The following is a 13,363-nucleotide window of genomic DNA, read 5'->3' on the forward strand; positions in this document are numbered from 1 at the left end:
TCTGCAACACCAATATTACATACCTTACTGCATATTTCACAGTGGTTTCAAAGTGAAATATCCAGTGAGTGGCATTAAAATGCGCATTCAATATGTGACTGTGGCCACGTTTTTATGATGTTGGTTAAGGTACATATTGCAATGTTTTTATTTTGTTGCTTCAGGTAAGTATCGAAGCAGTTCAGAATTCAAATGTCCAGTGAGCGTCGCTAAAATCGCTCATCGCTCATGCATCCTGCTATTTTAACTTCTTTCTACGCGTTTTTGAGCTGTTTTGTCAAACCGTAGTTTCACGGGTTTCATACCGGAGCTCCTCACAAGTGCTATGCTGTATTGCGCAAACTACCGAGCAAACCTACTGTGTTAGAAAACCCAATTATATGAAGCTGTATATATGACGCTAACATTCAAAAGTGTCTGTTTTTAAATCTCGCAGCATATTAAAATTGTTTTGAAGTCATAATATTGTACAGGTAATTGTGTGCAAATTAGGCTTTCTTAATTTAAACTATGGACCACTAATTCATACTTTTTGTAAAAAGGAATGCAAGTTGTCTGAGTTTTACTGCCTCAGATTCTTAAGACCCTGCGGCCTCATATGAGGACATTATATTTTTGTGAATTTCTCTGAGACTGTACATGCCACAAGTCTGGATGTCTTGTACAGAGCACATTCAGGGCTTTTCAGAGATACCAAATTTTTGTATGTTTCACCATGACCACTCCCTCTCCTTGGTCATCAAAAATATATGTAATTAATTTAGTGACACTCTTATGGAAATATGATAATATTTTGTAATTATCATTTAAATCTGTCAAATTTTTAAATTGTGTGTCATAAATCAACATCTCAGGAAAATGTTATGGGGTTTTAAATCAAAATATAACTTTTTTCTGTTACGGAACAGGACGTTGATTTCATACATGTCATCATATGAAGACACCGGGACTAAAAGCACGTTTATTACGTATTTTGGGAGACATAACAAATTAATAGGGAAATAAATTATATTTCAATATTCTATGAAATTTTATATATTATTATGAAAATCTTGTCAATTAATACTCCCATTATTATGTTGCCCCAAAAACACATTAATATGTAAATTAGATTGTGTTTATAGATACATTGTATATAATGAGAAAACCCGTTTATGGTCATTTTACACCCATTTTGCAGAACGAAAAATGGTAAATTGAATCATTCTGTTATAACATAGTTGATAATCATCTTTATACAAAGTTTGGTTAAAAAAAAAAAACACTTGAAAACTAAAAATGTATTGGTGATTTAAAAAAATCAATTGTTTTTGCCTATGTACCTTCATTCATGTCTTTTATTTTTTGTTAAAGAAACTGACATACCATAACTTATGAATGAAATATCTTTTTTTTTTTTTTACATTAATTTTAATGCTCTAAACAATGTAAAGACATAGAAAAAATATTTTTTTTTTTTTCCTAAAACTTTTTTCTCAGGTCTTAAGAGGATAGGTAATTTATTTTTTTAGTTTTGCAGAAATGTAGGTAGAGACACGTATTTCAAATGAGCCTGGGAGGAAATCATATATGCTCTCACATGAGATAAATCACTACTTAACATACTAAAAAGCAGTGAGAAATTTACACATTTTACCTCAATTATTTCATCTTGTCTAGACCTCATGGCTTGCAGTGAAAGAAGCATGTTAGGTCTTTTCTGCTCAGATGAACTGATGTGCTCTCTTGTTTTATGTTTGCTTAGATTTAAATAGGGGACTGTTTAAGAAGTATACTTACAGACTGCGTTTTTGTGACTTGTATCCTTGCTCGGGAGCATTTTCACCCCTCTGGATTTCAGCTCGATGGCCTTCTTTACTGTTGGGAGAGGGTAAAGGTGAAGTGTGTGGAAGTGGAAATCACAATCCATTTATACAGTTACCAAAGCCTGTCAAGTGCCCAAGAGTGTCAATACCTCATTGAATATGAACAATCCTCTATGAATCAGTTTTGCATGGGCCATCAAAATAAGACTGACCCGATGGGCAGAGGTATATTTATAATAAGCAGAGGTATGACAGATCTCAAATGATGTGCACACTTTGTTATCTGAAACAACTATCATTGTGGCATGCAATTATTGGACACCTACCAATATTTGCATCATCTGGTGCCAATTTAGATTTCAAGGCATTTCGGAATTCAGTCCTGTAATTATGCCATGTAGGATGCCAATTATGACTTGGGTATCATGAAGATTCACCCTGCATAATTTCCTCTCTGCATGGCATCCGCGCCATCATTGGGCTTTAATACAATAACAAGGTATTTTGATAAATATGATAGACACAATAAAAGCAACGCGGCAAAATACAGCGATTATTTGTTGTGAGAAATCACCCTTTTAAATGTATTTAAAAGCCACCCTTGCTATGCCCTCAAACTGCCACAGATTTTGGGGGAAAAAATAAATAATATTATGCACCATAGCATTCTGTTTCCATTTTTAACTAAAGTCAAAAATATAGGAGATACATTTTAAAGGACAACTGTCAAGTCAGCAGTCTTCCCCATGATTGTGTAGCCTACAGAACTAGACTGAGAGGCCATTTAAAGGCCTTTGCAGGTGTTTTGAGTTAATTAGCTGATTAGCGTGTGGCACCAGGTGTCTTCAATATTGAACCTTTTCATAATATTCAAATTTTCTAAGATACTGAATTTGGGATTTTCCGTAGTTGTCAGTTATAATCATCAAAATTAAAAGAAATAAACATTTCAAATAAATCAGTCTGTGTGTAATGAATGAATATAATATACAAGTTTCACTTTTTGAATGGAATTAGTGAAATAAATCAACTTTTTGATGATATTCTAATTATATGACCAGCACCTGTATTCTGCGCATTCTGGATAAATGCATTTAAAATAAATACTGTATATATATATATAAGTAGATGTGAATAGTTAATACGAAAATACACCATTATTTATTTATTAATTTTGCAATGACTTCTTCAGGTGTGCTAAAGTGCGAGGTTGCTCATCCATATGCTAAGCAAAGGATTTACATTTATCTGACGACTCAATCCAATATGCTTAAATAAACCTTAAAAGCCCCAATTAATGTATTTTGTGTATTATTTAACATAGAAAAGTCAAAATTACATATCAAATTTAACAAGCAAATTCAAATGATACATTTTGTCATTAAACATAAATTAAACTGATCATAGATTAAATTATAACCCATCTGTTATGTTTTAATCCACATATTTGTAAAGAGAGAGAGAGAGAGAGAGAGAGAGAGAGAGAGAGAGAGAGAGACTTTTACTGTGACTTCAGGAATAGGTGCTCATGTTATTTCATCACTGTTGCTATTTCCATGTGTGTTACAAACGTCCCCATTCTAACCTATTAATGCACTAAGACTGTAGCCATTTTCAATCCATTGTAAGCATGCCCATAATTTGTAGTGTACACAAATTGCAACACTTCAACTGTGCATATATATGTTTTTTTTTTCATATAAAAAGAAAGTGCATTTATAGCCAACACTCTAAAATGTAACAAATTCAACAAATCCCCTGAGCTTCCCCTGCGATTCACGGCATCCCTCGCTTATTATGCAAATAGAAAACACGATCATAAACGCATATCATGAAAATGATTTAGAAGCGCCTCATCTTGCGTTATTCGCGTTAGAAACATGAATTCCCTCACTACTGTCGTGACTGATTTCCCAAATATAAACGGGGGTAGGGGGTGGGGGGCGTTCGTGGGATGTTGTAATCATCATTCCAGCAATGTGTCTGCTCATTGAGTCACATAGACAAGCCAAGATGTCATTTTTAGCTACAGCAGAACACGCCAAGGGATGTGCTGTCTTTCATTGCCAACTGTCCCACATCTGCCAATGAGCACTTCTCTCCTCCAATGTCCTACACACACTGACCCCTTACCTTGATACTGGGCACTAAATCCTTTCCTCCGATGGTTGCTGTCAGACGTGAAGTGAAGCCGCAGCCAATTCTTGCTACTGATGACAGGGGATGGCAAATTCATTCCAGTCAGCCTGAAAAGAAACAAGATTTTCATTTCACTGAACAAAAAGGTGATTAAAATCAACTGTACAATCAGCTTCATTACAAAATTACATGAAATAAAATAAATAAGAACACAGTTTTGCACACATATGAGTTGCAAAAAAAACTTTCATTTTATTCAATGAACACAAGTAGATTCAAATAAACAATTCCAATTTAATTATCTAACCACTCCCTATTCTTATTTTACAAACATATCAAACATATCCTTTATATTGTGTTGGAGTACTAATTAACAACATTTATGGGACACCCAACAATGGCCATTTAAAGATTAAATTAAACTGAGAATAGTGAATAACTTAGCGCTAACTTCTTTTGTAAGACGTGGACACCCAAGGACTTTTCTGCTTCTTTCTAAAACGCATCTTGACATATGGATATTCAACACCTCACTTTAATAGCATCTGGAGAAATCACTGGTAAAATAAACACTGACTCCATTGTGAGAGCAAAAAAAAAAAAAACTCACAACACAAGCTTTGATGTCATTAGGATTCCTTCTGTTCTTTACCTGCTGTTTTTTTAAATAGATTTTTTCTTTTCTTTTCTTCTCATACTTTTTCCCCCTTCCATATTCCAGGGTGTCTATTAAAACTTCTCCTTTACCTTGTGAAACTCAAGGTGTGCAAACTTTATGTTTCCCATTGTGTGTTCATTTTAAGGAATTATCCTGCAAGGGTTAGTTTGAAGCCATGACGGTAATTGAAACACTAGTGGGATTCCCTACTAGGGCACAGCAACAGTCCTGGAGCTAAATTTCTTCATCTTCTATCTTTGTTTTTCAGACTATCTTGTCCTGGTGCTTGCCAAACATTCAAACGAAATGAGTGCAGAGGATATTTATCTGAAATATTAAATCCGACATTCGAAAGGAAGTAGAAATGGCCACAAATCAAAGACTAAACTAAATCCAATCAAAAGCTACACAGTCTTGACAATAATCATTCATATCCTTAACAAGCATTAATGATGGCAGCTACAGAACAGTCATTAGCGTATAATTTAATATTCCATCCCAAATCAGAGCTTCATCTCCTTGATGAGGAGACTATTTTGTTTTTGGCACTGAGATCTGAGAGGAGTCTGATTTATTCTCCGTGTAGTATGAATGTGAGTGAATCTCATGAAACCTGTCGAGAACATGTCCGGGTCACATTTCTTACAGAAAGCAAAGCTTATTATCAGCTTAATTTGTATGCAAAGTGCAATTTTGATTTCCTTCTTTTGATTCAGGGGTGCTCTTATGAGATTCACCTTTATTTATTTATTTATTAACAAAGCTCAATTCATTTCAACAAAAATCAACGAAATGAGCTAATTACAAACAAGACGCAGGCCTGTGTTCCAAACACTAAGCTGACAGGGTGTTTGGTGATGCTGAATGCAGTAAGTGAGGTAAAGCCTGTCTGGCACAAAACTGCAGTGACTTGCAATTGATGCACGCTGCCGTGTGAAGCCCTCATTTCTTTTCAAGAAAGTGGAGTTCAACAGTGCATGAAAACCAGGTTGAGCCTAGGAGGCTAGGAGTAAGAAAGCAAAATGAGTGTGCTTTACAAGAGGCAGGCAACAGGGAGAGAGAGAGAGAGAGAGAGAGAGAGAGAGAGAGAGACAGAGAAAGAAACCCTGACAAAATAAGACTGCTTGAAGAGGCCTGTGCAGATAACACAAAAGCTGAAACACTGGGAGAACAGTTATTGCAAAAATTAGTGTTTTCAATCAATTAACAAATAAATAAATAAATAAATAAATATAAAAATAATAATTAATCACACTTTTATTTCCTGAAATTACTCACGATTAATCCCACCTAACGTTATTATTATTATTTTTAATATACTTTCATATTGCAATGATTTCACATTAAATTCTCAAAGCAATGTAGAAACAAAATAAAGACAGTATATTTTTTATATTTCTTTAATGGCATCTTTTTTTATGACTGAAGGCGAGTATCACTGATACTACTAATACTGATGTCTCTAGGAAATTGTTCTTTTTTCCCTAATATTTAACCATTGACTACCCATTCAATATTCAACAGTATAATTGAGAGCTATCGATTTTAACATTCACTAGACTTAAAAAAAAAAAAAAAATAATAATAACTACTTCCAATTTAAGTGAAATTAAAACAATCCTCACATAAACCCTTTATAATAAACATCATATTTACCTGTGTCCTTCAGCAAGTACTGTAGGACATATACAGAAATTTAATAGTTATCAACTATCTAAATCAAACACTAAATTCTAAATTAAATATACTGCAGAAGAATCATACATAAGGATTCTTCCTTACATCCTAAGCTACAAAAGTTATTGATTTCCTCTTTGTCTTTTGTTCTTTAATTAATCACAGCAGCTGGGCTATTAGGATATTTGGTGCTATTACTTTAAGAGCTGCTGCTGCTGAACCTGACGTGGATCTGACATGCATGCTCATAGTTTCATTCACACTTTAATATAATATGACACAGACTAGAGTGCGCCTCCATATTTGTGCATGCAACTGAAGCGCGTATTCTAAGAGCACAGTATAACAGCAGACAGGACAAGAAGATTCATTTTTTCGACATATGGCTTGACAACATCTCATCTGACCGAAGTTCACTGATGTTCTACTGAACCTGCCTCATCACCTGTACAGTTTCTGCACTCGTTTGACTAGAGCCTGTCGCTGGGGTGAAGTGGAGTGCGAATCTGAATAGTGTCCTGTTTGATGTTGTCGTAAAGACATTCTGTGTCTAAATAAACACAATTCTTGTCAAGAAATAAAGAGATCGAACAAGCAGTTTTGAGTGGGGTGGCCACCGTAGCCGTTAAACTGGAAAAATTAATTGCCTGGGTTAACACGCTAATTTTGACAGCACTAATAAAAATAAATAAATTAATAAAATAAAATAAAAATTAGATTTTTCAAAACTAGATGTTCAAACTAGAATAAACTGATTTATATCATTATCTGAAATTATTAACAAATCAGTGAGTTAAATTAGACAGATTAAAGATGTTAATGGCAGTGGTCATGTAAACTGTTGGGTTGAACACCATGATCATTTTACTGAAGGTTATAGGTCTCCAATTTCTTCAAAAAAAAAAAAAAAAATAGATGCATAGATGTTTGTTTGTTTGCTTGTTTATGAATTAAATGATTTAGATGTAAACTGCAATATTATGAGGTGAAATCATTTTTGTTTGGTAACTATAAAATTTGCTAAAACTGCCCATTTATTAAAATGATATTATACTGGTCTATTATACTCTATATATTAAAATACATTATATACATTATTACATATTACCTACTTTAGAAGTAGTAGCAGTCATTGTTACTTTTGATGTATATATTATATTGATGACAATCTGATAAATTATGATGCTGGGTTTAGAAACGTCATAAATAAAGATTGCGTTGAGCAGCTGAAGAGATCTAAGGTCTTCAAAGAGAATGGCCTTTATTTTATTCACAAGTTGTAGCCAAATTTATTCAAGCTCTGGCAACAGAGTCAGAAAGGTCAAGAGAGCAGGCCCACTTTGATGACTGCTGGCAATAACTGCTGAAAATGAAGTCCACAGACAACATTGCGAGCAGCACTGGCAGAGGGGAGGGAATAAAAAAAAAATCCTTTGAATTGCAGATTCAGACTACACAACTTTTCAAAAACCTCACCATGATTCCTTCAAAAAATCAGTGAGGTTTACGTTTGGCATCAAAAAAAATGTTTATTGCATTTTAACAGTGTCAATGGATTAGTTTTTTGGTCAATGTATTAATATTGATGCCGATGACAGTTAATTTTGTTGTTGTTGTGAACATATCAAGTTCTGAGAATGGACATGCATGATCATTTTCAGTGTAGAAAAATATCTATAAAGAAAGCATAAAGCCACCAAGAATTAGAACCATATTAAAACCATATTTTTTTAAGAAAATAGTTTCTAATGAGGAAATAGCGTTTTCTAAAGAAAAATGGTGTGGAGTCCACGCCACTATATTGTATTCTAGCTATGTTGCTAGAATTATTTTGTATTTCCTTTTACAAAAGAAATGTAACATTTCTTGCATCAGGGCATACATACACATGCAGAAAAAAAAAAAAGGGCATGGGGTTTTATCAGTATTGGAATCAGTACACTAAAAATGATACACAAATTATGATTCTTTGATGCATCAAAAGCAAAAAAAAAAAAAAAAAAAAACACAAAAAACATTATAGTTAGTGACACTGGATACAATGGACAGTAAACTGATTTCCTATTCTACTCTGACCATGATTAGCCAGTGTAGCTGTTATCTGATTAGCCTGAGTAGACAGCATATTGACTGTGGATTTGTGTGCACATTTTGATGCTAGAAACATTTCAAAATCCACAAATGCTTGCAGTGATCTAAAAATGCACCAGAATGCACCTTAACATACTGTACACTTATGGATCTCATGCTACTTATTTATTTATTATTATTATTATTATTATTATTAGAGTAGAGAGACCAATCTTCTTTGAGTGTAAACTAAAGGAGCCAATGCACATTGGCATGCGATTATTGCATCCAGCTGCTGCTGATCACAGCGTGAGCATAAAAAGGCAAGCAGGTGCAACGCATACCAGGTTTTCACTGAGGAGCCGAGCCAGTGAAATGGCTGCTCAGCAGTGGGACATAATGTCTCTGATTCTTTTTAGTCGGTCACTTTCTACGTCACGTCGGTGACCGACAAATTGGGATCCCTACCAAAGCGACATGCATGCTGCCCCTTCCAATGTCCTGTGCAAGCTGCCTGCGCCCCTTTTTGGTGTAGGCCGGGGCTCGCAACAAGAAGACCAGTCACTGTTGTCATAGCACTGCCCACTCAGTGAGATGTGGGATCCACTTAGGTCTCTACATATGGAACCCAGCCCTCTACCGGTTCTCAAGGATTCAGCAAGAGAGGGCTTGGCGCCAGACATTCCGCCACATCTGGCTGCTGAGGGGGATTACAGTATGAACACTCTGGAGCAGTTTTAGCAAGCCAACACTAAACCGGGGCCTCTCAGTGCCTCTACCCATTTAAGGTAAAAGCACAGGAGAGTACTGGCTACATTCGAAGGCTATAGAATCTAGCGAACGTTCTGGGGGTCACCCAGCCCACAGCTCTACAAATATCTGTCAGCAAGGCACCACAAGCCAGCACCCAGGAGGATGAAACACTTCTAGTACAGTGAGTTCGCAACCTGAGCGGGCAGGGCACAGTGAGTTCGCAACCTGAGCGGGCAGGGCACACCCTGTGCCTGATAAGCCAGGGGGATGGCATCCACCATCCAGTGGGCCATCCTCTGCATAGAGATGGCCTTCCACTGCTGCCGGCCTCCGTAACAGACAAAGAGCTTGTCTCAGGTCCTAAAGCTTTGTGTCCGGTCTACGTAGCATCTCAATGGTTTGTACGGCACAGAGAAAAGCTAGGGTTGGGCTACTGAAGGGAACCTTGGGCACATAGCTTGGCCTGGGCCTCGGGAATACTTCAGAGTCAGCTGGCCCAAACTCTAGACACGAATCGTAAACCGAATAAGCGTGCAGGTCCCCTACCCTCTTGTTGGAGGCCAGTACAAGCAGGAGCAGAGTTTAATGAAAGAAACTTTAGCTTGACTGACTGCAAAGGCTAAAATGGGCCCTGCAGTAGTGTTTTAAGCACTAGAGACAGGTCCCAAGGGGGTATGGAGGGGGGCCGGGGAGGATTTAACCTGATGACCAGGTCATGCTTATCTACCAACTTCCCTTCCATGGGGTCATGGTTAGCAGCAATTGCAGTGACTTTAAGGGTGGAGGGAGACAGGCTTAGCTCCAACCCCTGCTGCAAAAAGGAAAGCATGACCCTGATCGGGCATCTCCGGGGGTATCTTTGACGAAAAGAACACCACTAGATGAACAGATTCCACTTAAAAGGTGCAGGCGTGTCTCTTAGACGGTGCTCTCGCCGAAGTGATTGTGTCAACTACCTCTTGGGGTAGGTCACCAAGAACCTCTGCGTCTCGTCCAGGGACCAGACATGAAGTTTCCAGAGGCCTGGACACGGGTGCCACAGGGTGCCCCATCTCTGAGTCAGTAGATCCTTCCTCGGAGGAATCTGCCAGAGGAGGAGCATTAGTTTGGGGAACCAGGTTCGTGTGGGCCAATACGGCGCCACAAGCAGGACCTGCTCCTCATCCATCATGACGCATACTTGCACAGGCCCCGCGGCCAGCTGTGTGCCAGTTTGTATGTCCCGAGTGTTCCCTCGGTCAGGAAGAACAACTGACAGTGAGAGGTTTCTGGAGAGGCAAACAGGTCTACCTGAGCGGCTCAAAAACATCTCCAATTCAGCTGGACCGTCTGAGGATGGAGTCGCCACTCTCCCAAGAGAGTAGCTCGATACTGCTCGTCAGCCATATGGTTCAACAGGCCCAGAATGTGAATGGCACAAAATGACCTCAGAACCTTCCGACTTCAAAGGAGGAGGTGGCGGGCGAGTTGCAACGAAAGCGCAGACCATCATTTCGGTTTATGTACGCAACGGTCGCTGTGTTGTCCATTCGGACCAGCATGTGCTTGCCTTGTAAAAAGCACCCTTTGAGACGGTTTAAGGCAAGGCACACTGTTACCAACTCTAGGCAACTGATATGACAGTGCAGAAGGGGTCCTGTCCAAACCCCCGACACTGCGTTGTATGTGGCCCCCCAGCAGGTGGTGGAGGCATCCATGTAAACCACAGCATGCCTGGAGACCTGTTCTAGGGGCACTTCTGCCCGGAGGAGCATAAGATCTGACCACAGGGGGAAGGTTTGGTGACAGGACGGTCTAACTTGGACCCGGTGAGTGCGGCGCTACCACACCCACCTCGGAACTCGGCCATGAAGCCAGTGCTGAAGTGGTCTCGTATGCAATAGCCGTAGTGGTGTAAGTGCCGCTGCAGCTGCCATATGCCCCAGAAGCCTCTGAAATAATTTCAGTGGGGCCGCTGTCCTGCCCTTGAACGAATTCAAGCAGCTCAGCCCCAACCGCACACGTTCCTCTTTGAGGTATACTGTCTGTTCGACAGAATCCAACTCCAAATCGAGAAAAGACATCCTCTTCATTGGGAGAGTTTGCTCTTTTCCCAGTTGACCCGAAGAATAAATATATATTTTGAGATTTCAGATTTCAGATCTGAGTCTTGGGCAAAGAATGGCCAAGAGCATGAGACTGAGGAACAAAAGGTGACCTTACACAGAAAGTACCCTAGCATGAAGTGCCGGGACGTCTAGATTATAAAATCCAACAAATGTGGATGGCGAGTTCCAACCAGCCTCCACACAAATTTCTGCAATAGTCACACTGCTAGACCATGCCCAAGATGAAGAGACTGCTCTCGTCGAATGGGCTTTTACTCCAATGGGGCACTGCAGGCCCAAGGAAGAGTAGGCTAGCTGAATCGCGTCCACAATCCACTTAGAAAGGCCTTGCTTTGAGACCACCAACCCTTTGGTGCGGCCTCCAAAGCATACAAAGAGCTGTTCTGATTGCCTTATCGGCGCAGAGTGCTCCGTGTAGAGGAGAACTGCCCCCCCGACTGAGCCTGGTTTCTCCCAAGGTTTTTTCTCCATTCTGTCACCTATGGAGTTTTGGTTCCTTGCCGCTGTCACCTCTGACTTGCTTAGTTGGGGACACTTAATTTACAGCAATATCGTTGACTTAATTGCAAATGATTGCACAGATACTATTTAAACTGAACTGAGCTGAATGATGACATCACTAAATTCAATGATGAACTGCCTTTAACTGTCATTTTGCATTACTGATACACTGTTTTCCTAATTAATGTTGTTCAGTTGCTTTGACACAATCTGTTTTGTATAAAGCGCTATATAAATAAAGATGACTTGACTTGACTTGACTCATAACTAATATTGATTGTTGCAAAGGAGGAAGCGCCATGCAGGAGCCAACATCGGCCGTGATCGGACCCCCTTGAAGATTCATGTACTCAGCTACCTCCGTCTTGTCTAACTGAATGACAACATAGCAGTTTTTCTTTTTTTTGTGATCAACTTTATTGTTTTTTTCAACATAGCAGTTTTTCAAATCTCTGTGAAAAACTTCCAGAGGCAAACACACCGTGAGCAGTTGTAAGTGATTGATTACCCATGCTTGTCTGGCACCCATCCTAGAGCCAGAAACTTGACAGCCGACGAATTGAGCATGCAAGCACAAGCTAGATGCATCTGTGGTGACCTCCTGGAAACCTGCCACATCGCAGCCTTTCTGATAAGAGCAGCAACGCAGTGCATGTCTGAACAGCTGGAGAGCTGACTGCATGTGCCCAACTGTGAAATATGTACACATAGTCACCCTTGCCCGACTCTTGCCTTTTGCAACAACCTCTATTATGCCTTTCACAAGAATGTTGTGGGTTACTGTATGTAACAGATGCATCCTACAGGTGAACCATGGAGGATTAACCACCATTAAAGTGAGGCGGCCACCTTGGAAATTGGTTTACATGGGAAGATTTCCCATGTGCTGACTTGATTGGACTGTTAAGCGCATGGATGAACACACTTTATTGAACACAGAGCATTTAACTCGTTCTCCCCCCTTCAGCAAGTTGTAATGTCGGAGAGGTAAGGCATTACATTGAAAAAGCTCTGGTCATGATATTTTAGGGCTGGTCCCAGTTCACTTCCTGGGAGTTCCTCTTCACAGTAGGGTGGCATTAGGAGTTTTTTTGCTGTTCTGCATGGCTGATGGATTGGACAATAACCTATGTTGCATATAAAGCCAAGTCTTTCACACTATGCAGCTCTCTAAAGAGCTTGGTTTCAGCATTGTTTTATCCATGTGCTTAAGAAACTTTAGCTGAAACTTTTGGAGAACAAGTGTGAAACAAACCAGCTTGGCCACATAACCTTCTTCTGATTCATCAAAAACCTTTTCATGCACTCCAATTCAAGTTCAGAGATTGTCTCGAGCGTACTGCACAGGCGTTTGCACTAGATTTGGAAAGTGGGGTGTATGTAGGACATCTGCCAGCAGAAGCTCCACACTGTAATCTTCACGTTAAGCTCCTTGGCTCCACTCACTCAGGTGGAGCAGGGAAGTGTGGGAAGCAGAGCTGTCCATCAGAACGAGGGCAGCATCTAAAAAATGAAGGCAATTGGTCTCAACCAGAGCCACTTTACACAAACAGGTAACCAAAGGAGTCCCAGACATGTAACTGAATGAAGTAATCACAGTCCTAAAGGAGAAACATTCTAAAGTAACGGCACTCGGCAGCAGCTCATATAGA

At 39.3% G+C, this 13,363-nt stretch overlaps 1 protein-coding gene across 6 annotated transcripts in view; it reads right to left on the bottom strand.

Moving 5' to 3' along the window:
* Nucleotides 1-13,363, bottom strand: part of LOC109072910 (CUB and sushi domain-containing protein 1-like) — a 492,278-nt gene that overhangs the window by 167,305 nt on the left and 311,610 nt on the right. For all 6 annotated transcript variants that reach the window (XM_042736246.1, XM_042736245.1, XM_042736243.1 and 3 more), the window contains 2 exons: nt 3,939-4,051; nt 1,780-1,857 (listed from right to left, as the gene is read on the bottom strand). In XM_042736246.1, the coding sequence (XP_042592180.1) occupies nt 1,780-1,857; nt 3,939-4,051 (191 nt within the window). The remainder of the gene's footprint in view (nt 1-1,779; nt 1,858-3,938; nt 4,052-13,363) is intronic.

The sequence above is a fragment of the Cyprinus carpio genome, chromosome B13 (assembly GCF_018340385.1).
Source record: "Cyprinus carpio isolate SPL01 chromosome B13, ASM1834038v1, whole genome shotgun sequence".
Taxonomy (NCBI): domain Eukaryota; kingdom Metazoa; phylum Chordata; class Actinopteri; order Cypriniformes; family Cyprinidae; genus Cyprinus; species Cyprinus carpio.